General features: G+C 39.6%; 1 protein-coding gene across 1 annotated transcript in view; it reads left to right on the top strand.

The window, feature by feature from the left end:
* The window catches only part of SEMA5A (semaphorin 5A), a gene marked incomplete at both ends in the record, with an annotated part of 337,833 nt that overhangs the window by 87,360 nt on the left and 222,588 nt on the right, over positions 1-27,885 (top strand). The window contains 1 exon segment of the mRNA XM_084260169.1: positions 17,759-17,954. Within this exon segment, the coding sequence (XP_084116295.1) occupies positions 17,759-17,954 (196 nt within the window).

Raw genomic sequence — 27,885 nt, 5'->3', positions numbered from 1 at the left:
GAAATTAATATGTCCCATGGATTTTGGTAGTTCTGTTGCAAGTATTCCTCTTGATTCTCATCCCAAGCTGCCCATTATTTTAAAGAAATTTTTTTCATCCTCTTTCTGTTTGGTTCTTGTTCACACTGTGTAGTTCAGTGCCTTACATTTCTAATTTATGACTGCTATAAATGCCTGAGAATTGCTCATGAGCTGTCTCTTCAATATCTATTATTTCTCTTTTATGTTTCCTTATCTCCTAGGAGCCTACAAGGTAGACCCAGGACCCCACTGAGTTATGCTCTTCACAAACGCTGAACAGAGGCAGTAGATGATTACAGAGGGATGGTGACTAAAAGGTAGGTAACAGACTCTATTTTGTTCAATGGGTAGATGGTAATGTCATGGAAAAATTGTAAGTCTGGAAAAAGACTTCTGAGATGGGTTTGTAGACCATAACAGATACTCCGCCTTTCGCTTCTCCCAAAGCAAAGGAAATGGAATGGGAGGAAAGTAAGGAAAACAACCTGCAACTCTCCTTTCTTCTTCCCTCCCTTAAATTATGCTCAGCTTCAAAAAGGGAAGCTATGTAAAAATGGGGATGTTTGTTTAAAGAAAAACTGAAAGGGCAGCTCTAAGAGTAACATGTTTGTAGGTGGCAGAGACACTATTTCAGGATGCTGCTTTGGAGGCTCCACACAAATCCTTACCATCAGTCTAAAAAAGTCTTAGGAAAAGGAAGCCTGTGTAGCTAAATGACAAGGCAGAGGAGACTATTAAAAGCAAGAGGGCATCTTAAAAAAAGCTGTTGCTGGATTCAAAGAAGGAAATAGGACCAAAAAATGCCCTGATTACGCCAAACATAGAATTAATAAATGTTTTTTTCAACCACACTAGGATCAGGAAGACAGTTGAAGAGTCTGTGGGGTCTACACATAATGACATTATGAAATTAATGATCTGAGATAAAGCCGCGGAGAAAACTAAATAATTCTTGTGTGTATGTGCTCAGCACTGAAAAGTGTGGGGTGGTTCTCATTTTGAGACGCTTCTTATGGGAGGCTTATGAGATTGCCTTTCTCAGCTGGAAGCATTTGTAGGAGAGACTGTGGAACAAATTGCATGTTCCCAATTTAACATGTCCAGACGTAGCTTACCCAAGTTTTTTAAGGAACAGAAAAGTGAAATAGACCAGCCAAAGACTGTGGTGTGCAGCATCTTGTCTGAAAGTGTATCAGCACTGGAGAACTTGCAGATGTCTAATTTGATGCTATGTTTTAGAGAGCATTCATGTGGAATCAGAAGCCTAGAAATCAGTACACCTCTCGTTTAAATTGACTAGATTAATGGAAAATTTGATTAGCAACTATTTTAGAAAGACATTGGATAAATACAATGGAGATACTGAGAAAGAATTGATTTCTGTGAAGGGGAGCCTGCTGAAGAGGAGATTTAGAAACAGACTAATATTAGCCTTCTACCACTTGAAGGGTGCTTACAAAGAAGACTGAGACAACGTTCTTAGTAGTGGCAAATTATTTAGCAGTGAGTTAACATATAGACTTCAGATTGAAATGTTCTGATTGAGTATTGTGGGAAAATCGTTTTTACTAGGAGGGGGGTGGTGGTGGGGAGAGTACATCTCTCCTGTGGGAGGCTTTTGAGTCTTAGTTGAACTGTGCTAGAGGTGACCTGATCTACTGTGGCCTTTAGTGGTTGGTCAGACTGGATGACTCCCAGAGATCTCTTCCAGCCAGCATTTTCATGATTCAAAGTTAAGCCTTGCTAAACTGCTGTTGTCATTTGAAGGAGGTAACCAGCATGCAGATGAAAGAAATCTTATAATGTATTGTTCTGTTTAAATTTTTAAAGGCGCATTTTGTATTCAAAGTCCTCTCAGAAAACTTTTAAAGGAACTAAATAGGCACAGGTTAAGGGGGAGGACTGCCTACTGCTTAAATAATTGGTTAAATGGTAAGAAAAAAACAGAAAGGAGGAGAAAAATGTGTTGGAAATCCCCAGAGGATTTCCACAGAGAGGTGCCAGGGGGACCTTCATATTCATAAGTGACTTGAAATAGAAGTATGGTGACAAGGTCAGATTCTCAAACTGAGTTATTTATTCAGGGCAGAAAGAAGGTAAAAGAAAAGGGGCAGACTGAAAAGCTGCAAAACAACCTTATAAAACTAAGCGGCCTTTAATGTAGTGGATGAAATTCAGAGTAAATAACGATAAAATATTTTCAGCTCACCTGAGATTTTGGGACTAGAAGCAGTAATTTAATGAAAATAAACACCTCCATACTTTAGTAACAGTACAAAAGCAAATTTGTATCGGGAGATGCTCTGAAAGGAGAAAGATCAAAATATCATTAGGTCACTAAAAATCTGTGGTGTGTCTGTGCCTTAAATATGGTGTACTCTCCTGGTGTCCTTATCTTAGAACAAGTGGAGTAGAACTGAAAAGGTTCAGAGTAGGACAACCAGAATAAAGAAAATCAGCAGGGTGCAGAAAGCATCCATGGAGCAGCATCCATGCAAGAACATCCAGCCAAATGAGTTTCCAGGCAGGAAAAGAAATAAAGGCCAGATACTAATGCTAGAGGTCTATAAACTCATAAGAGCTGTGAGGTGTGTGGATGGGAAATGAATAGTCAATGCCACCTTATTTTTGTATTCGAAGAGAGTTCAGGTGAATCAGTAAGAGGGCAGTTTCATGGGATGCCTTGTGTGCTGCACGGGTATAAAGAACTGCTGAACTAAGTTGGAAATGGAGGCAGGAAAAAAAGGGGGAGGAAAAGCAAAAGGAGGCAACAAAGTTACTACCTCTAAAGAAGGAGGTTACTGAGCTGAAAATTGTAGAAAGCTGTATGGTAAGTGTTTTGGGGAGAGTGGTAGAGAATGTATCTGTATGACTGCTCCAGTTTTCATGGTTCCTTCAGACATCTGCTCTTGGCTGCTCCTTGAGACAGGGTAGTGGGTCAGGCTGGATCTTTAGTCAGAGTAAGCTGAGTTCCTACATTTGGGCTAAATCTCCAGCATGGCCCATTGTGGTGGTTCCTATGTGCTATTTTATAAGTAGTAAGTTTGCAGGGCGCAGTCCCACAAGAGAACTCTGTTGATAAAACCATATTTGAAAATATTAAGCTATTGCGTAATTTGCGGTCTCGCACTGAGCTCAGATTTTTCCCTCATTGTAAGATAAATGCTCTTTATCTCATTTTGGCACTTGATGAATTACAGTTAAATTTGTCTTAATGTGTGCATGCTTTTTCATTGAAAGTTCAGTTCTTAGTCCAAAATCCTCACTTTTATTTTCTTTATTTTCTTTCATTCCCTGTACAGTCTGTACTGCTTGTCAGAGAGTGAGGAATTACCTTTTCTTACTATGTAAGTCCTAGTGACACCCATTTTGGTGTAGAGACAGTAGACTTTGGGAAGAGAGATAAGCAAGATTAAATGGCAAAGCCTTCTTCATTAGACTAGAGAGGATAGTAGCTCTTGGTAAAAATGAATTTTGCTAAACAGTAGCAAAAACAAGACTAAAGAAGCTGAAAGGGAGATTTGAAGGATTGCTAAGTAACATGGCCAAAACTTGCAAAGATAAAGTGGACACAAATATTTCAAATTGTGATATAGAGTCCTGAGGAAAGACTGTTTTTCTTGCAGGAAGGTTGTAGCTTTAGATAAATGGAGGGGAATTGTAGAACAAGAGCAGTCAAAAGGGAAGAAGGAAGAGGATTATAACATAGGTCACTGCCAATTAAAAATATTGCTTAGGTCAGCCATTTCCCTACCCTCCTAATTCTTTGAGCTTGACCATCTGTGAAGGAGAGTCCTTCTTTGTGGCCCGTCTAACTCTTCTGGTGTCTTCCTTGTGGCACTCTGTGTGTGGTGGTGGGAGGTTTCCCTTTGTGCCAGGCTTGGGAAATTTTAACAAATGAAGCATAACAATGAAAGGCTCAGTAGTAGTAGTAGTGGTAGTGGTAGCTGTTACCTGTTAAAAGGAGCCTGCATTGCTTCAAAGGAGCAGTTTCAGAGTGGAATGAAGGAGCTTCATTCTCTTTCAGATCTCCGTGTCTGGTATGTAACTTAACTGTGGACCACTGAGCTGCAAACAGCTTTGTACTGAAGTGATGAATTGTGCTGTATTTGACTCTGCATATGAGGTGAAGGAGGATCAGAGAGGGATGGATGAGGTCATTGTGTCTAATGTTTCTTGCTACAGAGAATGAGACTCTTCCCATTAAACCCTGTTGTTAAATCTCTGAGATTAATGGCATCTAGAAGCAGGGTTTTAACACCTGGTGAGAAACTAAATGGTCTTTGATTTATAATCTTAATCTCTCCCCACTCCCCCCCTTCCCCCCCCCCCCCATACAAATCTAGTTAGGAATGAGGTTCAATTTACTGACACCAACACAACTGCCCTCCCCCAGGACACACTTTTTGCAACAGAGATGGTGACACCTTTAAGTATTCCAGGTATCTCTCAATTGCCTGCAGTATCATGCTTTCTCTTGTCTTGTCATTGAAAATGTCAGAAGAATTTGTAGAAAAGGGCACTGTTTTGAAACCTATTGATTTGTCTCTGTTGATCCAGGCATGGTTTTCTGGTTTGTTTTATTTTTTCCATTTGTTTTTCCCACATGGCATGGATTTTTGTACTTGCAGTATATACATAATAGTAGTGTCTCTAATCTGTTTACTCTGGAATTTCTTTCTGCAACACCATTGCGAACAGTTTCTATTATTTTTCACTCTGCTTGAAGTTGCATCTTTATAAAATATGGTGGAATCCAGTGCTGGAAAATATGCAAGTCAGCCCTGGAAATTGCAATCCCCATTTATCCATGGACTAGATAGCACAGCCTAGCTGGAGCACAGTCTGTTGTGGCAATATGACTCATGATTAACCTGCCAAGATGACTTTTGCTTCAGTTATTTATTATTTACAGAGTTTTGCAAGACTGCACAATAAGATCATCATGTTTCAGTGTGTGCTTTTAGTATTTTTCTACATAATGTGATTATTAAAGTATAAATATAGGTTTGTGTCTTTAAAAAGCAAAAAACTATGAACTCTGCATTGTCTTTCCCATGTAGGAGAGATGCGTTTGTCTATAGTTATATATATATATATATATATATATATAGTTTCATTCTGAGCTTTCTATTTTGAATTCCAACAGTTTCATTCCATAAACCCTTCTCATACCTATGATACTTGTAACTCATTGCAACACTGCTATGTATACTGACACTTTTCTGCTCTGAGCTAATAATTTTTCAACACTGGACCTGCAGCCAAAGGGCAGGCTTTAGTTGGACTTTTATTTGTAAGACATGTTACTGTACTTGTGTTTTAACTTGTGCCATTGACAGAAGCCATTTACAAGGGTTTCATGGTTTGTGGTTTTGGGTTTTTTTTAGTGGCCGTTTTTCTTGTTATTCTCTCTACAACTTTATGCTTGGACTGTTATTCTGGAAGTAGATTTAACAGCATGTCTTTTTGTGGTAATATGCAAATGACATCAAAGCAGAGAGTTGTAGATAAAGGAGAAGAAATATAACTGCTAAGGGATTGTGGAAGAGCAGAAGGGGTAGAGATTTTAGGAAATAAAAGCATAGTTAGAATGGGGGTACTAGGAATTTTTTATGCAAGCAAAAATGCCTAAGAAAGCTGAAACAGTGCTTTTATTTTTAGAAAAATCTAAGGGAAGATGTAATCATCCTACATGTTTCTATTTATGAGCTCAAGGTGACATTGACACATTTGGTCTCTGAATTGTAGATTGCCCAAAAGGAGGAGTCTAAGATATGTTTCAATGTATACAGTCTGTGCATATATACTATATACTTGTAAGATTCCAAATATACTGTATGCCTATAAGATTCCAAAGTGATAAATGAAAAATGACGGCTACAATGCTACAGAAGTCTAAAGTGATTTTGGATATGATGGAGACATCAGTGACACTTCATGTCATTTAGTCTTTGACTGATGGAAGCTGTCAGCCACTGAGAAGCCATTGGGAAAGATGTCACCCAACAAATTGGATTTTCACAACATTGTTAGTTTGTGAAATAACCTTATGAAATAGATTTTTATTTTTTCCCTGAAAGCTCTTAACAGGAAATCATTCAAAACAGTATAGCTATTAACAACTAAATAAAACATGGAAATGTAAGTAAGTTAAAATAACTTCTTAAGAGGGTATTTCAGAATCAGGAAAATAGAGTATATATAGATTATTTTTTTTTGAGAAACAAATGCACAGAACGGCACGATGTATGCTCTGAAGGAAAGCCACAAGGGGCTTTTGTGTATTGAAACAAATATGTCAAGAGCCATTCCTCATTTAACCTTAGGTTATTTGACATCTCCTTATTTGCTGTTTGACAGCTTCATTGGGTGCATTCCACCAGATAGTGTATGATTTCTGTTGTGTCAAGTTTTAAACAGACTTAAAAATAGAACTTAAATTTCTAACAATGATGTTGGAGGAAGAATATACAACTATGATTTATTCACTTTAGAATGATGTTATATCTTTTCTTTTTTTCTGTCATGCTATGTCCTAGGAGTTAGCAAAAAATAAGCAAGTTGGCATTGACAGGAAGTTCAGACATGTAGAAATGTTCCTCATATGTGTGAAACCTTTGTATGTAAGTACATGGGCTTTTATATGTAAGCATTGTATTAATTTTGAACTTTGCCTTCTGTTTTGAAGACTCTGGTAGATTGGATCTGATCACCTTTCATGGCCCTCCTCTGGACTCACTCCAACAGCTCCATGTCCTTCCTGTACTGGGGACCCCAGAGCTGGATGCAGTGCTCCAGATGTGGTGTCATGAGAGTGGAATAGAGGGGGAGAATCACCTCCCTCAACCTGCTGGTTATACTGTTTTTTTTGATGCAGACCAAGATGTGATTGGCTTTCTGGTCTACAAGTGCACATTGCTGGCTCGTATTAAGCTTTTGATAATCATGGAGGGTTAATCATGGGACTACTAGGACCATTGAAGAGTGCATTCTCTTGTCTATTAAATCTTTGTAAGTGTGTGTGAAAACTTGTTGCTAAAATATAAAAAAATCTACATCACCATCTTTTGTGTTTAACAAGGAAAGTGATATAGTAGCTGAGTTACCCTAGGCATTCTGCATAATCAGTACAGAGACACTGAATGTTTCAGTCCACCTAGTGTTCTCTGTAGGATACTCTCTTCATTGCTTATCCAAGAAGTGAAGGAGGAATCCAGAAGCTTGGTGGGGATAGCATGTGTTTTGAATGCTTACCCTGATAGAAAAGCTGCATATAAAGTAATAGGTGGGGAGCAGAAATGTTCCACAGGGGTGATGTAGGATTGGAGCTCTGAGTTGCCTCACGTCTCCTTTTCCTTCATTTCAGCCTGTTAAACCTTGCTGTCGCTTAAGCTGGTGCAGTAAAAGAGAGCCTGAGTTGGTCATTAATGGGAAGAAACAAATAAAAAGCTGGTCAACAGTTATGTCTTGAGAGGAGGTGGGAGTCTGAAATGCATTTGTAAATGGGGGCACGGAGGTCAGGGGATCTGACATAGAAAAGTGTGTTCTCCTCCACTGTGTTTTGGTTTTCAAAGCTGTAACTGCTTTGCATTTGCTGAAATGTGTTAAATAACCACTGCCCCTTGAAACTGCACCAAAGAACTGAACCTGCCTCAAGAAGGATAAACGTGCCTGTTCTATTTAACTGAAGCAGGCTGTCACAGTAGTCATTTCATGACATTCTGGAACTCATCCAGCAGTTCTTTTAAGTAGTCACTACTTAAAGTAGTGACTTTATTTTGGAAGTTTGCCTAGCATTAATGTGCAGAATATCTACTAATAGCTTTGTTTTAGCAGTACAATTTTATCCTTTAGATTGGCGGCTCACATTTAGAAGTGTATTATATGAAGTCCTTATAAAAGCTAAATCCCAAGTACTATCAAGTCCTTCTGTACAGTGACATATAAAATAGTAGAGAACTCTTTTCTGTTGAAAATAAATTTTTTTAAACACCAGCTATTTGAAGTTGCTCTATTACTTCCTTCTGGTTTCTCTTACATCCATGTATGAATTTTGGCATGCTTTCCTCTACAATTTACAAATATAAAAAAGGATGTGCAGATGGCTACAGTGATGATCTGTGATGGTGTCTCTTAATTATTCAACATCTATGACTCCAGTCTCTGTGTTGCCACTTCCCAATTTATACACAATCAACAGCTGAACTTGCATTACTTTTATATCACCTCTTATTTACCTGCTTCCATTCAAAACTACTTCGTACTTCTTCAAGATTTTACACAAATTTTTCATCTAACTCACATTCATCATCTTTATTCCCCCCCCTCAGCCAATAAAACTTCACTCTTCCGAGATAAATTTTTTCCTGAGGTTATCCCAGTCCATCGTCTTCTGCTGCTCTGTTGCATGGATCTCCTCCCAATCCTGAATTACGGCCTTTTGTTCAATGAAGTCATGTTTTTTAACCTGCCTTTTTTGTTACTTTTAATATAATTCCCAGTACAAGACAGTTTATAATAATGTGACAGGAGAAGAAAGCGATGACAAAGCATACTAAGCTAGAGCGTCTCCTCCTTCTTCCATCCTGCCTCATGTCTGAATTTGGGTAGAGGCCATGGTAGAAGTCAAGATACGTCACCAGCTTTCAAAGCATAAGCTTTTGTCTTTTGAGTACCATTTTTTTTCATATACAGTGAAGTTTCAGGACCTTGTTGAATGCAAATTAATAGTCACAGCTTTACTTGTAGTTGTGAGTCTGGTCCCATATAGATTCCTAATTCCCAGTGGTGAAATTTCAAATTTCACTTTTTCTGTGGAGCATAAAGACTTTTTATACAGGGAGCATAAAGGCTATTTTAGCAGAAGACTACAAGAAATGGGTTAACAGTAAAGCTGGGGAAGAAGAGTTTCAAGGCTGTTCAAGAAATGTCATTACTGTGGTAGTTCCTACTAGATTGAAACATATTTTTTTTTCCTCTTCTAGAAAAATATGTTGTTGGATATGTGAAATCAGCATAATTATGTGGTTTAAAACAATGCCATAAACTGGGACTGCATTTATTAATAAATATGATGAAAATAAGCTTTAAAAGTATTGTAATTGCTTGGTCATTGTTTTTCTTATTAATCCTTGTTCAATGGGGTAGACTTGGATGTTTTTATCATATTCAGATTTCATGGGTCGGTAAGATTTTTCACAAATAATTTTCATTCACTGAGGTGTAGAAATACTTAGTATAGCATCTTCCTTCATGTAAAATCACTAGGTCTCTGAAAGTACACGTTGCTTTAAAAATTGACTACAGCTTTATGTATTATATTTTATCTCTCAGGAATGTGCCAGGGATATTTGGAAACCACATTTCTAAGGGCCACTAGCAGCATTGCCGAATAAACTGAAAGAAACTTCTGCAATGTAATTTATGTTTTGTGAGTTTTTTAAGGGAGTCCACTTAATGATCCTGTTGAAATTGAGGTCTTTGCTGCTACAACCAAGAGACAAGGATCTTTTCAACCTGTAGGGTTTCCTACTGTGTGGATGAGGGAATATTAACGAAAAAATACTGTGGACTGGCTATTCTGTAAGAGGTTTGTCTTTGTGGTTGCAAGTCGTACTGTGTACCATATGTGCTTTGCAAAAAGCTGTGCAATGGATTTTCCTTGTTTTACCATCAGATACGTATGTTCACTTTTCATGAGGTTTATGTATATACCATGTAAATACAGACTTGTGTGCCCTGTATGGCAATACAAGTCAGTTAAATACATCCTACCATTGTTGTGCAGTGCAAGCAGAGCTCAGATCTTTGGAGAACATGGGACCACTGGCTGTGCATCCATCAGAGGTGCATCCATCCCAGCACCTGGTCTCTGTCAGGAGCAAACAGCACGTGTCTCAGGGAAGAGGGAAAGACCCTAGCAAGCAGATCATGGAATTCTTCCTGAATATTGTTGCAGTATCAGGTTTAGGAAATTTCTGAGCTTCACACTGCAAAATGGGAGTGTCAGGTATTTCATAACCATCAATGCATCCTTTTTCTGATGATCTTCCCAATCCCCTTTTGAAGTTACCCCATTTTCTTAAAATCCTGTGGTGAGGACTGTCCACTTACTGTGTGATTCCTTGAATTGTTACAGTTCTCCATTTCCTTTCTCTCTGCATTAACCAACACTTCTGCCCTCTCCTGGCTCATTCTGTCTCGCTTCATGTCTTGCCTTTGGCTACTGAGCCATCTCTGGTTTTCATTCCAACTTTATCCACTTTTCAGATCCTTTATTTTCAAACAGCATTATTCTATTTTTCCATTACAGTTATTTTGTAAAGAAAAAACTGTTGGCTTTATAGTCTGTCTGAGGAGGAGAATCCCTCCTTCTGCTGTCTCAGACTGACTTCTCATGACCAGGCTGAGATTGACAGTTCAGTGGACGCCCTACTACATGTGAAAGAATCAAGATGTGGGCATTTGGTGCTTGGGAGCATACCAAAAAGGCTGAGGAGCTTAAGGGGTAGCTAACAAAAAGAGGGATTTTAAAAAGAAAAGCTGAGATTATGCTGGACCTTGGGTGTAGGCTGTGATGACGTGACTACCTTTATTCTTACCTCTAAACTGCTTGTGTTGCTCTTCTGCTTGGACCTTCTGGGTTGGCTGATGCTTGCTCAAGGAGGCTGTGGTCCCTTGGTACCATGCCCCACAGATGAGGTAGACACTGTCATAATGTGAGATCTGAGGCATTATTACAAGCTTCCTGCTTCACTGTGGCCACTGTTCTTGAAGCAGTGCTTCCTTTGTGGAAATTGCAAGTATCACAGTACTTTGAACAGCACTGGGGAACTAGCCTTGATGACAGATTCTTCTTTTACGGGGTGTCACTATCAGCTACAGATATTAGCAGGCTTTTGGCAGAACGTCACTGTGAATTTAAGAATTGATTTTTGACTGCATTAGTCAATGACAGCTGATGGGTGACTGCCTCTTGCAGATCTTAAAATTCAAGCCACTGCAGAAATATTAAAAAAAAAAAAAAAATACTTGAAGGAACTTGGTAATCAGTTTGTTAATTGAAGCTGACTCCCACTTTATGAGAAGACAAATTAGAATATGCTACTCTGTTGCATAGCAAACAGTCTTCATTGCTGGGTCCAATGATGAAACACGATAGTATTCGGCTGGATTATTTCACTGAAGAGGCGCTATAGCCTCCAGTCTCATCTTGATATTTAATGAGGTGGTCTTTGAGCTATTGCTCTAATCTAATTGTGTATCTGAGTGATATACAAATTGTTTTGCTAAAGCTATACTGAATAAGGGATGTATTTCAAAGTAATTATATTATAAAGAGGTATAGCTTTTATTTCTGCTTTTGACAGGGGAACAGGATTAATCACTATAGTAAAAACAACAGGGTTTTTTTTTGAAACAAGATTTAAATGAGTTTTGATATTCATTTGCCTTGTGTCTATATATTATTAGGAGAGGGGTGACTGGGAAAAAAAAAAATCAGTAAATGTCTGTAAAAAGTGAAATATGAATGCCTTTGATACACAACATTCACATTTTTCACCAGAGGAGAGGGGAGCATAGTTATTTTAGACTGATGCAGCCCTCTTGATGCCCCCTGTTGCCTCCAGGGCTTGCCACCAGTGGTATTGCCAGGACTGGGAATTTGGAGTGTACGCATTGGTTGAGAATTTAGCTAGGTTTTATGATAGGTGTGATGACAGGCCTTTTTTACATACTCCTTTCTCTAGCAATCTTCCTCTCAAATTATTTGTATGAATTTGAGTTGCTTGGTTTAAAAAAAAACCCAAAAGCCATTACAGAGAAAGGCACTGAACTACATCCTGGGCGTGTTCAGGTGTTAGTTTTATGACCATATGACTGCTGATACCTCTTTCCTGATTTGTCCATATGCGTACTAGCAACACACAGTATCGTGGGCTTTTGTTTTGCTAAAGAGGAAACATCAGTTCTCCCTGCCTGCTCATCACTTGCTGCAAATGTACCGTTCCTTTAATAAACTGTAAAAAGGTGCAACTAGCTGTAGAGTAGATTGACTAGGTATTTTTAATAAAATTGACATGAACATAGTTTAAATAATTATGACTATTTTAAAGTGTGTTCAGTAGCAATATGGGACAGCATTTTTCTTTGGACTCAATTCTGTTCAAAAGGACTTATATGATATATAGTGTCTTTCATTTGCCAAGTACTTTTATTTCAGGTTCATGCTTGTGCATGTTTTCTGGAGCAGTTAGTTAGCATGAGTAAATTTTTATCAAACTTTTACTGTTTTGCAAAAGAAGTGGAGTGAAGCCCTCAGGGAAAGTGGAATGAGTCTCCCACAGCAGATTACATGAACAGTGTCTGTGAGAGCTGATGCTGGTGTGCATATAAAGAAACTCCAGACCTGCTTGTGGATGCATGTACCCAGAACCAGTCCTGGAACTGACTTCTTTTAACCATGCCAAACTGAGCTGTTTGTATACTCATACTGTCATAAGTTCACTTCATCATTCACTGAAAGTGCAGTTAAACTTGACACAGAATCAGCAAAGATAATTATTTGAAAGCTTCTTTACTGCTGGACAGCTGCAGTTAACTGTGGCAATTCTCTATACAGCAGCTTATTTTAATCAAACAAAAGACAGTTGTGGTGGTTTGACCCTGGCTGGAGGCCAGATGCCCACAAAGCTGTTCTATCACTCCCCTTTTCAGTTGGAGAGGGGAGAAAATATCTATTGAGAGGCTTAGGAGTTGAGATAAGGACAGGGAAAGATCATTCTGCAATTAGCATCATGGGCAAAACAGACTCAACATGGGATTAAAAAAAAGCCTAAAACATCTAATCGATTACACAACACACAGAGAGAAACCAGAGCAGTATAATGAGAATTAAACCCAAATCCTAAAACACCACACACCCCCCCCCCCTCCTTCTTTGTGAACTTTATTCATGATTTCTCTCCCTTTTTTCTCTCCCTTCCTTCCCTCCCAGGTGCCACAGGGGGAGACAGGGATGGTGGTTTCAATCAGGTCCTTCTTAGCTGGGGGTGGGGCGGGGGAGGGAGGGCATTCCTCCCACTCTTCCCCTGCTCCATCGTGGGATCCCACCCATGGGACACAGTCCTGCGTGAACTTCTCCACCGTGAGTCCTTTCCCACGAGGCTTCTTTAGCTCTTCACAAACTGCCCCAGTGTGGGTGACTTCTATGGGGTGCAGTCATAAATCATAGAATGTCTCTCAGTCTCTGAGGCCCAGATGGCTCCAGCCTGGTCCTCCACAGGGTCACAAGTCCCCTCAGCAAACCTGCACCAGTCTGGTCCCCTCTCTTTCTCTCTCCCCCTCTCTCTCGCTTTCCACGGGCAGTAGGTCCTGCCAAGAGCTTGCTGCAATGCAGGTCACAGCCTCTTCTATATGTCTCCACTTGCTCAAGTGTGGGGTCTCTCGATGGGCTGCAGGTGGGATCTCTGCTTCCCAGTATCTTCTATGGGCTGCAGGGAGACAACCTGCTCCAACATGGGTTTCTCCACAGGCTGCAGGGGCATCTTTCTCTCCTGCACCTGAGGCGCCTCCTCCTCCTCTTCACTGGCCTTGGTGTCTGCAGAGTTTCTTACATCTTCTCACTCCCTTCTCTGGTGGCAAAAAGCATCTGCTTACAGTTTTTTTTCTCCTAAATGTGACTCCCAGAAGCGCTGTGACCATCGCTGATGGGCTCAGCCTTGGTCAGCAATGACTCTGGCCTTGAACTGGTGGGTGTTTGCTCTGCGGGGCCTGCAGAGAGCTTCTGGCTGCTTCTTGCAGAATACCCCCTGCAGCCCCCCTCCTCCACCAGAACCCAGCCATACAAAAACCACAAGAAGTGTGTAGTTTATAATTCAGAGGTAAATTATACTTCTAACATGGTGTATTTTAACTGATCTAGAAATATTGACATTTTGATTATTTCATTTTAATTATAGGACTTTAATTACAGGACATTTTATAGTTCTGCTTTTTTTTTTTTTTTTTTGCATCCTCAGATTGTTTTACAGACCTGTAAAATGCAATTTGACAGACATAAAGATCTGTGCTATTAAAAGCTATATAAATATATGTCAATGTGCTGTTTCCCAAATGTATAGCAATAGTTAAAAATACAGTCAATGTCACTATTATGGATATGTTTGGAAGATTTTGGGTTTGAAGGCTTTTCTAAGGTGTCTGTTTAACTGCTCATGCTGTGGGTACATGTTAAAGGTGTGTATTTTGTTTTTTGGTTAAGGGTGTGTGCATTTTTGGTTGCGTTTTTTTGTTGGGATTTGTTTTTGGGCATGGTTGGTTGTTTGGGTTTTTTAGTCTAGCACCGTGGTAGGTTAAGTCTCCAAACTGCTTTTTCCTTCTCCTGTGCATGCCCTAGTGTAATGAAGTGGATAGTGAGACTTCTCCAAGCTGTTCATAGGATGTGTTGTCTGCCTCCACATCCTGATTGGGAGACCTGTAACAGACTCCCACCATGATATCTGCCTTGTTGGCCCTTGCCTTGATTCTTATGCATAAATACTCAACCCTACTGTCACCCTCGTTATGTTCTAGGCATTCATAACACTCCCTGACATACAAGGCCACTCCACCACCTCTCCTTGTTTGCCTATGCTTCCTGAAGAGTCTATATCCCAAAGAGTCTATATTTGCAGTGCCCTACAATGTATTTAATACAGTTAAAATTACACATCTAAAATTATACATTTAAATTAATCAAGTAGCACAATGTGTTTAAACAGGTAGAGGTCAAGGTACAGAGAAACTGAAACTGTTACTGTTTTTCTCTGAGATATATTATCAGAAGTGCATTCATGTCCTCCTTTGTCTTTCCTTCTAAGTCTAACCTTTTATTTGGGTGCTGTGGTTGAGAGAAAGGAGTGTTCCCTGCCTCTGTTTTTACCATGTGAGATACATGCGGTAAGAGAAGTTCAGCTAGGTAGGAGAAAATTTCTCCACAGCATGATTGTACATGTAAACAACTATATGAAACACCAACTATGGCATGTAAGTAGTCTGTTTTTCCAGAGGATGCTGTTTGAATTTAGATGCTGAGGAAAGGTTTTGTTATGAAGGAATCTTTTTTTCTGTTACTGAGTTGTACAAATGGGATAGGTGTGGAGAAAATCTCTCGATCCCTGCAGGATACAAGATAGCAGACCTGTAAAAATTTATATCTCTGTCCTTATTTACTACAATTAATCCCATGAAAGTCAGTATCCTTTTTTTTCTAACAGAAGCCATAGCATCCATAAGATTCTAAATCAGCCATGTAGACTTAGTATCTTGATAATAGTATTGATTCTTTTATTTCTTTGGGGGGAAATGGGTTTCTCTTTTTTTGTGTCCTGGGTAGAGCTGTTTTTTGAATTTTGACTGTGACGTAGGAGCCTGGTTACATAAAGACCATGGAGCTTCATTTACAGCCAAGGAGGCAGAGAAGGCTGAATGTATAGATCATAGAATCATAGAACAGTTTGGGGACATCCACAGCTTCTCTGAGAAACCCGTTCCTCACCATTGTTATAGAGAAGAATTTGTTCCTGATATTTAATATAAATAGGCCATTACGGCTTGTCCTATCACTCCATGCCCATGTAACCAGTCCCTACCCATCTTTTCTGTAGGCCCCTTCAGGTACTAGAAGGCTGCTGTAAGGTCTCCCTGGAGACCTTAGCTATGGTATAGACACATAAACTGTTTAACTTTGGATAAGAGTAGTGCATAGTGCTTGAAATGTCAACCTTCCAGAAAATGAACTATCAAAACATTGAGCAGGCACTTTATGTCCCTATATATGTGAGTGCACAGAATTTCTATAAGCAGATACCGTCTGCTGTGAGCAACAAGCAATTTATAGTGAGAGATTCATATTGGAATATACACTACTTAAAAAATTAGGAATATGGATTTGATTAGAAGGTTCCCCCCTTTGTTTATTTTGAAACATAAGTGAATTAGATCTTTGATCTATGTATTTTACTTTTTATTAATGTATTAGATGTGTCCAGTTCTCAGCTAGAAGGTTTCTATAGGCAGCAAAATGATGTAGTATGAGCTAATATTACTGTAGCACAAGCCATTGTAAGCTGAACTGCAATGTTTACTACACATTCTGCCTTCTGACTGTAGCTTTTGACACACACTCTTGCTGTGGAGTATCTTTTAATTAACAGCCCTTTGTTTCGTATGTTGAGGATGTTTATTTTACACAAATAGAAATTTTCCACCTTATTAAATAGCACACTGCAGTTCAGTGAGATCAAACGTATTAGAAGTCAATATAGCTGATTATTTTTTCTTGAAATGCTCTGTTAATTAGCAGAATGACATTTCTGCCATTATGGAGTTGTCTTAAATCTCCACTCTTCCCCCTGAAAGGCAGTGATGTCTCACAACTGTGTGCTATCGGCAAAGCAAGTTGGCTCAGTAAAGCAGCTAGTGACAAAAGTTTTTTGGGTCACAGAATAATGTTGTTACTGCTTGGACTATTTGTTTTGATAAAGATAAAGGAATTGGATTGGATCTAAAATTATATTGGCACCATGAAATTAAGCATCTGACTATTGGATGTTTCAAAAAACCCCTGGACTTGGAACTTCATTTGTGGCACTGAGTGAAAACCATTACATCATTGATTCATGTCTAGATTTTAGCAGAAAGGGGACTTGATGATCTGCAATACACAACCTGGTCATCAGTCTTGGCAAATGGGTATGGGTTAAGCAAGTGTGAGAACTAGTGACCCTCCCTCCTGTAAAGCAGAAATACATTGCCGAGTATTGAGGTGAATCTTCCTGTCCTGGTTCTGGCCAGGCCAGAGTCAACCTCCCCAGGCAGCCAGCCCAGGAGAGCTGAGTCAGCGCCGGTCTGTTTCCACACCACTGGCATCACTCCCCCATAAAAGGGGCTGGTCCAGGATGAATGCCCCTGGGTGTTTCCAGGGCAGTTTGAGTGGGGCTAGGCATTGGGTTGGTCCCTGTGTTGGTACAGCATGCTGTACCAACACAGTGTTATCTTTGGGTTGGTAAGGTACTCTGTTATCACTGGGTGCAAGTGAAATTTGCCACTGGCTGTTCTTGTTCCACTTTCATGGTGCTTTTGTCTTTATCCCAACCCAGGCCTCTCTGCCTGGTTCTCCTCTGTGAGTGTGTGAGCGGTGTGTGGTGCTCAGCCACTGCTTGGGGCTGAATCACCACACTTGTCCTACTGCTTCCTGTGCTGTGCTATATGTACTTTAAGGGTAGTAAAAAAATATATGCTCTAGGGCTGTTTTGTCAAAGCAGTCAGTAACATGAAGGAACAATTCCTTTCCTACCTGATGCTCAGAAGGAATCAAAGCATTCTTTCCTTTGTGAGGAAGGCAGAGTGAGGGGCAGCGGATCCAAGTGAATGTTATTTAGAGAAATTTTCTGTTTTTAAAAAACAGAAAAAAATTTGTAGAACTTTATTTTTCTCACACAGCTCACGAAATGATACTTTCAAGTAGAAAGGGGGAATGAATAACTTTTTTTAAATACTGCTGGGTGTTAAAAGGATTCTATAACTGATGATAATTTTATGAAGTAATGAGAGGAGCAGCTGATACCATACTTTTGAGGATTCAAATACTATTTAGACAGAAAGAGATGTTGTTTTGTTTTAATAATCAAAATTGTCTAGTTTTTTCTGTGGTTTTCTCTTATACTTGAGTAAATTTCTGTGAATTTTCCAGGTGCTTTTCCCATATGAGTACAAGAAGAGGAGGCAGTTAAAAGAAGTGACCACTGTGGAGGACAGCATGACCACCATGAAAGGAAGCTGTCTCCTTGTGGTGCTGTTGGCTGGACTTGGGGCATTAGGAATACTGGAGCCAACAACAGAAGATACCAATTGCCACAGGGCTGAGCACCCAGTAATTGCATACAAAGGTAAGGGGTAAGCGCAAAAAAACCCACAACCTTTTCCAGAAGTAGGCTAAGGACTGTGTAATCTCTTCATGGAAACAAACCTCTGTTATTAATGTATAAAGGTATAAAAAAAAGTGCATTCAGTACTGTTACGTAGTGACCTGGACTGCATGCAAGTTAAACAACTATGCTTGCAAACTTCATTCACAATTTGGTGCTGACTGTGTCATTTAAAGGTGGCTGACTGATTTTTTCTTCTGCAATTAAAACCAGGATGTGCTGTTGCATGGGGTTTTTCGTTTCCAGGAGCAGGACCTTGCATTTATACACTTAATGTCATGAGGTTACTCTTGGCCCATACCTCCAGCCTATTTAGGTCACTCTGGGGAGCATGCTGTCTTATCTCTGGAATAGCTTATCAACTATTTCCTTGAACTTGGTCTTATCTTCAAACTTTACAGAAGGTACTCCACTTGGTTATTCATTAAGGTGTTAAATAGGTCAGGTCTCAGGATCAACCATTGTGATATTCCACTTGTTAACAGCTTCATGGTGGACTAAACATTTGCTCTCTGGGCTTTGGCATCTAACTAGCCATTTACCCATTTGGTTGCCCAGCTGGTGAGACAGACCATAACATCCTAACCTACAGTGAGACAGTGTTGAAAGCTTTAAGATAAATGACACCCCTTACTTTCCTCTAATCATTAAAACTAGTAATGTTATTATAGAAGGCAATTAGGTTGTTTGGGAATTATTTACCCTTGGAAAATCCATGCTGACTCTTCTCAGTCACCTTCTTCTCATCTCTATGTCAAGAAAAGTGCATTCCAAGAGACTCCGTAACTTTCCTGAGAACTTAAGTGTGATGGACTGGCCTGTAGTTCCCACATTTGTTTTCCTGTAGTTACTGAGGAACTTCTCAGAGATGAAGAGTGGCCTATTATCCCAGAATCTGAGGATGTAGCTTCTCTGATTCCCATATATTTATATAGGTTGACATCTTTCAATTCATACCTACCTCAGCCCAGCTAGTGCTGGTAGTTCTTGAAGCCCTTTGATAAATGCCAGATGCCTATGGAACCTTGTTTTTTAAGACTGAAACAAAGGATCTGCTGGCACTAGATCACCTGCCCAATTCAGCAACAGGCTTGTGTTTTCCCTGTTTGACCTTTCATTACTATCACTGCAGTAATAGCTGCTCGTGTTCCCCTTGACATTCCGTGCAAGTCTTACCTCCCATTGAACTTTGTTTAAGGTGATGCAACCCTTACGTACCCATGTGGTGTTTCTGAATTCCTCCTTGGATGCTTTGTCCCTGCTTACACCTCATACATACAGCCTTTGTGTGTTGTAGCTCCACCATGAGTTCCTTGCTTCACCAAGCTGGTCTCTTTACACATGTGGTTGTCATCTTGAGTAGTGGGATGGACTGCTAAGGAACTGTTGGAACAAAGAGAAGAACACTTGGAGGATGTTTTCTGTAAAAACCTGAAGCATTTAATAACTGATTTTTTATTTATTTGAATTGAGATTTTTCCATTAGTGCTGGAACTTAGAACGAGTTCCAAATAGTTTGTAGCTATGAGGATGTAGGGATTAAGATGTATTAGATTATGTATTGCATTCCTCCTGTTTTTCTCGGAAGCACGTGTCATTTTTTTGTTCCAATGAATTAGGATATATTGCATTTTAATTGAAAAAATATTTGTTTCCATTCAAAACTAGAGAAAATAATGTTGTGTTTTCTACAGAAGGTCTTTTTGTTCTGGCATTTTAATGGTTTAATAAGAGTAATGGTACCAGCTGTCCCTTTCTCCAATGTATTGAAGAAAGGAAACAAATACAGAAAACCTGTGGCTACGTTGTGTACCTGGGAGCAGAAAAATGCCAGTCTATTGTGAAAAGGGACCGTTATCTCTCATTTATTGAAGGACTAAATAAGACAATTTATTCTGATGAAATACCTGGGGGTTTTTAGCATTCATGTATGCATATAATTTAGTTATTTATATCATAACACCACATACACAGTGTTGTAAATTAAAGTAGCACAGTTAAAGTGCTAGCACTTAAATGCTTAATTTCACAAACTAAGAGAACATTGAGTGTACTTTCTTTTTTGTCTATACAACTGTAAATGCAAATAATTGAAACTCGTTACTGGAGCCACATGCTAAAAGTTGCATTAAAAATATGTTGGTTTATGAATCTGATTCAGCTAAATTTAGGAGAGTAGCTTGGACTTAGCCCGATCCTGCCTTTTAGACCATTATTGTTCTCTATCATATTTAATTGTGATGTCCTTCCAGTTCTGAGTTACTATACTAAGGCTTTAGGGAGATGTAGACCTCCTCTGTCATCTTGTTTCAGTTGCACCTTTTGATGTAGCCATGGATGGTGTCACAGGGTTTACTGAATAAAACCAATTCCTTTATGCTGTATGTATGTGTGAGAAATAAAATTCTATAGAACCATTTATTGTCAGATTGTTAATATGAGATTTAACAAGATACTCAATGCCAGAATCCCTTGATCTTTGCAGTAAATATACTATTAATCTGTACATATCTATGACACACCTTAGCTTTTATGAACTGGCATATCTTGAAAAAGTTTTACTTAAAAATATTTTGACAAGTTCCTGTTCATACTCCCCACAATAATCTGTTTGGAATCATCAGTAAGTCTTAGAAAGTACATGTAGAACCATTTGCAATGCAGTATACAGTATGCAATAGCCTGGTAACATTAACTGGTGTGGGCAGGCAACGTTTGGCTTGTAGCTCAGGACTGCTAGTTAAGGGAAAACAGACGATACGAGACCAAAACAAAAAAAAAGACTTAGAGGTTTGTCTTTGAGTGTGTATCTTAGAAATGGACTACTTGGGCTTTTGAAGTAGGGTAAAAAAAAAACAAACCAAAAGAGATGTGTATGAGACGAGCTAATCTGTGAATAAATCCTGTGGTAGGAGTTTGCAGAACTCAATCATCCATCTTCCCCATTTCTATATCCTTCTTGTGGCATTTACTGACTTCATGAATGCCTGTAGGAGAACCCTTTGTATCTGTTGACTTTCTTAGTGCTGATAGACGAATACAGAGCCCCCAGACCAATTCTTAACAGCTATAAAATCTTTAATTTGAATACTGCATTAAGACGCTCTGCTGTGAAGTCATCTTGCCACCTAGGGGGGTTGTGGAGTCTCCTTCTCTGGAGATATTCAAGATATTCAAGACCCGTCTGGATGCCTACCTGTACGACCTGTCCTAGGGAACCTGCTTTGGCAGGGGCGTTGGACTCGATGATCTTTGGAGTTCCCTTCTGACCCCTACAATTCTGTGATCCTGTGATCTTATAGTAAGATCCACCAGAGCTAACTGGTGTGTGGGATGCTGAACATCAACCAAAGGTGAATGGTATTCAGTGGTAGGAACTTTAAAGCTTGTAAACTCAGTACTAACTTTACAGAGATATCAACTCTTTTGCTTGTGTGTTGGTTTTTGGTTTTTTTTTTAAATAACTAAAGCCCTTTTTTTTTTTTTTTGCAGTTTTTGGTATGCCAAAATAGCAATGTACTTATTTGATTTGTCTTCCTTTGAGAGGCATGGTAGATGGAGTATAAACCATTAAATAAAACTAATGGAGTGAGAGTCTGGTGTAGCGTATGGATGAACAGCTGCAGAAAACCAATAAAAAGAAAAAGTAGTCCCCAGGAGTTGTCATGGTGAAATATGGAAAGGGAGTGAATGTCCTAAAAGAGCTTAGTTTCTTTCCCACTGCCCATCAAAAATTGCTCACTTAGGTGATGATCCTGTCAAGCTACTTTTTGTAGAGGGGCATATACTATTTCCATCACTGATTTTCCCAGCTCAATAATTTTAGCTGAAAGACCAGGATATATATCTCCTGGTATCAAATGACAAGAATTTCACACACCTTTACTCCAGTACTTTGCTTGCCAAGGGAAGAGGAAAGAGAAGTTATGGAAGCAGGGGCGATGCACGCACTTTCAAAAGTTTTTTGACATGATATAAAAGTCATGATATAGAAATCATTTTATGTCTTTCATACGCAATAGTAATAATTGTGTTGTAAATTATTTATCTTTCTAACTGTCCTGGTTCTGGCCAGGCCAGAGGTAACCTCCACAAGCAGCCAGTGCAGGTGAGCTGAGTCAGCCTGGGGTGTTTCCACACTGCCTGACATCACTCCCCCATAAAAGGGGCTGGTCAGGGAGGGGTGTTCCTGGGTGCCTCCAGGGCAGTCCAAGTGCAGCAGGGGCATCATGTTGGTACTCATGCCGTACAGTACTCTGTCATAATCAGGTCAATAAGGTACTCTGTGTTATCACACAGAGTGTTACCACTCCTCAGGGAGTGAGTGGCGTGTGGTGCTCAGCCACTTCTTGGGGCTGAACCACCATAATAACTAAAGTTAGGAATGTATAACACACCTTTTCTATCTCACAGAAACTATAGCAAATAACAAAGTCCACTATAGACCTGAAAATGCTTCAGCTCTAAAAATCTATCATCATAGGTCTTCTCTATAGTAGAATAAGGCACTTCCTTGGAAGCTGGAAATTTCCTTTTGTCATTATTTAAAGTTGATAGAAATTACTACCAAGACCAGATTTATGTTAAGTATGGGATGGATTGACAGTATCAGATTGTTAGTGTGCAGCTCAGTGCTTTATATGGTAGGACTAACCTTCCTCTAAGGGAACCCTCTCTGAGGAAAAGCGTGTCTCTGAATGTGCAAAGGTGTGCTAGTTTGGTGAAATTCAGGCTGGGAAAAAAAAAGTTAAAAAAAAATCTGCATATATTATGTGCACGTACTAAGGATCCATAGGTTATGCTAACTGAAGTCCAACAGAGGGGACAGAATCAAGAGGTTATAAATCAGGTGCAGAACTATGTGCAGAGTGACAGAATGCACAGAGACTCAGTGTGAGATTATTGGTCTTTGCGTACATTTTCATATGCTTAAAATGTGCAAATAACTTAAAGAAATGGGATGAAATAAGCTGGTCATTAAAGATAGAGCCTTTTAATTTTTATGTGCTTTCATGCACATGTAGATATGAAATGCTAGCTCTCTAAAGTGCCATAGGGTTTGCTGATGGTCAGCTTCTTGGAAAGTGAACACTCTTAATACAGTAAGAGCATATACTTAACCTAAACAGTTAGAAAAGGCTGTGGAAACCAAATGTCCTCTGGGTAGGAACAGTGAGGGGTAAATCATAGGCAAACAGTGTTTGGATAAATAAAATGCCTATGAGAAACAAAAACTGTTTATAAAAGTTGAACTATTCTTAGTCAAAAAACAAAGTAAACCAGTTGAGTAGTGTAACATTTGTCTAAATATTTCCATAGGTTTCAAAGCACTTAGCCATCTGGTCTACAGAGCCTCTGTGGTAGCTCTCTGTGGAGCTGGTATTTTACATTTGATTAGGAAAAAAAAAAACCCAGTGTAGAAGTAACACTGGCACCTGTTTCCCCCCGACATTTGCTGAATTTTGAAACTGTCTGACCTGTCAAAACCTGCACACTCAGCTGAAGACTTGGGCTGTATGTAAGCAGACCCCATCCATGAGGTGGAAACGAAGAGGCCATCCCAACTGCTTAGCAATGTATGAGAGTAAGCTGGAAAAAAATATTGACCTGACCCCAATTTCAGGTGTGACATTTTAACTATTGAATGTCCTGAAGTTTACCTATGTAAAGCGTATTTTCATAAGCTTTTCTATCAGAAATAGTTTGCAGTTGTGAACTTGATTTTATTGATGTTGAGGGTACAGCTGAGATCATCTGCTCTGGGGCTAATCTCATTCTTTTATGCTCCTGTAAAGTAATCAGAATTTAAGGTTGTGCTGCCTCAACAAAAAAAGCATAATTTAAGATAATTTTAGAAGCTGTATTTAGTGATACTTTAAATACATGCTGTGCTGTAAAGTAGTTATCTGTTGAATAAACAAGCTCAAAAATAACATGTCTCAATTCATAGAAGAAATGAACACAAACCCTTAATTTCTACTTGAGGTTAACCAAAAAATTAAAATAGCATAGTTATTTTTTCATCCCTTGGTTCAGGAATCCTAAGAAATATATTTTCTTAACCTTATTGTCTAACCACCACAGAATTCCCTCACTTGATGTTTGTCTAAGTAATATAGACTCAGTATATCCCTCTGCTCATTTTATCATGTGGTTTGTATACAGAGTGCATGCACTTAATGTGTGCCAAGAGGAAATAACATGTGGGCTGAATGAAGGGTACATGATGTATGAACTTGTTTTTGTTTCTACACTCTTCTCTTTCCCCTAATCTTGTTGCAAGCTACTGTTTAAACTAACAGTAGTCTACCAAACTGCTCAGGATTTATTGTTTTTTCCTTCTCTTTGCACTGGTTTTCGGAAATGCACTTTAAAGACCTCCTGCCAGCTTCAGTGGTGTATCAAGTGGCATATTGGTGGATTGAGGTGTAGGGTTTTCCACCCCCTATCCTCTTTTGGGTTTTTCTTTAAATAAAGATGATTCATCGGTGAAGAAAAGTGGATTGCTAAATATTGCAACTTTGGTTTGTCTAGGTGATAGGACTGAGATTGCTTGCGCTACCCTGCCAAGAACGAACCCCTTTTAAGGACAAAAATAGTTCCTCCACCAGTTGTATACTTTTTGCATCAAATCAGGTTTGCCTTTACTTTCATACAGGAGGCTAAGCACCTGCAGAGGAATGGCAGCTTTCAATTGCTTGCAGTTAATTTTAAAAATAATGGCTTTGAAGATTGAAGGATAGTATCCCATTACTGTTTCCCTGAATCACCCTGTATCTTTGGTGTACATTCCCATAAAAACCAGGGTATGGCAGGGACTGAATTCTTTAAGCAAGGGACTTATATCCTGGGTAACTTTTTTTTTTAATTGATCACATTTTAAAGCAAATTTCAATTTCCAGTTCTTTCGGCATCCCAACGAAGTACAGGACCATCATAGAATGTTAATAATTTCAATAAGTTTCTGATAATTGAAAATCAGCAGTGGCTGCAATGGCTAGTGAGCTGCAGAGACATGTCCTGTGAGCCTTTGCACAAATGATTTATTCCCTGTTGCCCTAATGTGGAAGTTTGGACCATGTGAGATTTTCTGGTTGGTAACATGAAGCAGAATGAGTGAGAGACACCTGCCACATTCCACTACCTGTACAAAGCAGGCAGATGGAATTAAAATCTGGGTTTTGGTTTATTTTGTTGGGTTGTTTTTTTTTTTTTGAAATTGATATGTATTTTTAATGGAGATGAGCATTTTTACTGAAATGTTGTAAAACATCTAAACTGTAATATGCTAAAAAACCCCCAGATCAGCAACCAAGAAATAGAGCTCATAAGCAGCAGCTGAAGCTGAAGTTCTGTCATCTTCTAGAAGTTTTGGTGTGTTAACGATAAAACACAATACTGCTTTGATTTTTCTCTTCCTCTCCACGCCCCCTCACACCCCCGCCCCAGACAGTATTTCACGTTTTTTCATAAGATGTTTAAGTGATACAGTGTCAGTGTGAGTGTTTTACTGATCTACCCTTTGGAAAAGGCATTAATGAAGCATACCTGCTGCTTCTAAATCATCTGGCACAGTGTACATTATGTTTTGCTGAAGTTTTAAGTTTATTTTTAAGAACATGCTGGTTCATGTGAATTTGGTTCTTCTCTCTCTTCAGGGACTGCATTGCAACAGGTCCAAAGCTAATGAGCGTTGACTGAAGAAGAGCTAGTTAGCATTGTGCAGCCAAGCATCTGAGATTCCGCCCTTTTTAGCTTGCCTTGGTGTAACCCATTTGTGCCCAGCTCTTCCTGGAGCTTGTGCCTGCACAGTTGTCCCAGCCCAGCAGGACGCAGTTGTGCTGTGGAGCTGGTGGCCCTGTAGGCCCCAGTGCTGGCAAGGGTGCCAAGGCAGCCTGGGTGGCCTCTCACAACGACGACAGTGGCATGGTTCTACGTTCTACAAGAACCATCCTTAATTCAGTTGTTCTTGGTTACTGCTTCTGAAGTAACCTACACTGCTACCTCATGAAATATGGTTACAATTCCCTGGGCAACTCTGTGTAGATCCAGGCCTGGAGGTTGGCAGCCCTGCCTGTGGCAGGGGTTTGGAACTCTATGATCCTTGGGGTCCCTTCCAAACCAGACCATTCTATGATTCCATGAATTGCACTTCATGGCATTCTGGTTTCATACTTGGAGTGAACAGTTTTCTGGAAAGCCTCATTCTGCTGCTCTTGCCTTCCAGGTTCTGTGCAGCATTTGCAGGGTCTGTCTTGCATTCACCTAGTGGCACATGCTGCCCTTGTTACCTGTCAGTGGATGACACTGGTTGCTGGCTATTGCATCAGCTGAGAGATCTGGGGAGACCCTGATCCACGTTTGGACCTTGTCTGGAAGTCCACAATTTCCAGGAGTCTTAGAGTTGTGGAGGAAAAACATTTGTTAATTTTTCCTTTTTCACCTTAACGTCTAACATAAACTTCCAGAGGTACCTTGTGTTTATTTGACAGAACAGGCGGAAGTAGAGAAGTACAGTCTGTGCTTCAAGAGGATTTTTTCCACATGCTTTCTTTCCTTCCCCCCTCCTGTGACACTGCTCATTTGCTATTGACAAGAGACTATAAGGCACTGAATAGCAGCTGATTTTGTTTGCGTGGCTGAACATGGTAGATACATACTTGTTATGTGGCAATTTGTCATATTCAGGTGAGACCGTGCTTTGACGTGTCATAAGCTTGTCTTTTCAGTTACAGTGCTTACTTCAGGTTTTGTTCTGAAAGCTTTAGGGACAGAGAAATACAGTTGTTCACCATTTTTGAGAATTAGGAGCTCACCATTTTGCAACTAGCTCTACAGAAAATCGACTGAAGTAGCTGTTAATAATGACAAATACCTGGAGTTTGACAGTGCCCTTTAGGACAAAAATATTTTTTACGGAAAGAAGAACTGTTCTGTTGCTCGTGGAGTTGTGGTTTTTAATTTTCTTTTTCTTGCCTGTTGCTTTTTTTATTTGGCTTGGGGGCGTCTTTTTGGCTTTGTGGTGGGGGAGTGGAAGGGGGTGGAGAGCATGTTACTCTTTGAAGTGCCAACTCCAAATGCTTACCAAGATTAGTGTCAGGCTTGACCTTGTATGCCTTTTGTGTTACAATATGACTTGTTTTGTTGGGTCTTTGTTGTTTTGGTGGGGGTTTTATTTTGCATGAAATATCTTTTATGAGCTATAGTCTTGGACAGAGTTGATAGAATCAAGAAATTGTATTATGATAATGCAATGTAAATGAAGAAGTTACTGTGTTCATGTGCCAACATAAATAAGCATGCGTCATTGCAAGGCGGTCAGTTCTAGAAACACAGTCTTGCTAATTGAAACATAGATATTTCCCACAAAAATAACATGGCATTATTATAACTGTCTATAGGCAATTGGCTATAAAAGATATAAAACTTGAGTAGGTTTCTTTACAAAACTCCTTTACAAAACACGTTGAGACCAAATGCTGGTCTCCCATAACCCTTCAACATAGTTTCCTTCAAAATTAATCCTGTGGCCGATTGACAAAGCCAGTGTGTAAGCGTTCAAATGTGAAAGGTAAGCCCCTCTGAAGGGAGGCCATGACTAAGGATGTCAAATGTGTTTCTTGACATCATAGTCAGTAACAAGTGTGTTACTGACACAGTCAGTCTGTTCCTCTGCATCATGTTTGGGTAGACGGGCAGCATGGGGGCTGGAGCTCATAACTGGAAGGGAAAGCTGCATTCTCTGGGAAAAGCATGTGGGCTCTGTGCTGGTTGAGGTGTGCAGTTCCTGGTTTTTGACTGGCAGAACCTCCCCAGGGCAAAATAAACCTTTCACTGGCGCGGGAAGCTGGGCACATGCAGCAAGTAGTATTTCCATGGCATAGTTTTAACA

This window comes from Gallinula chloropus (genome assembly GCF_964237585.1).
Source record: "Gallinula chloropus genome assembly, chromosome: 2".
NCBI lineage: Eukaryota > Metazoa > Chordata > Aves > Gruiformes > Rallidae > Gallinula > Gallinula chloropus.
Note: the sequence above shows the minus strand (reverse complement) of the source record. Positions and strands in the feature narration are given on the sequence as shown.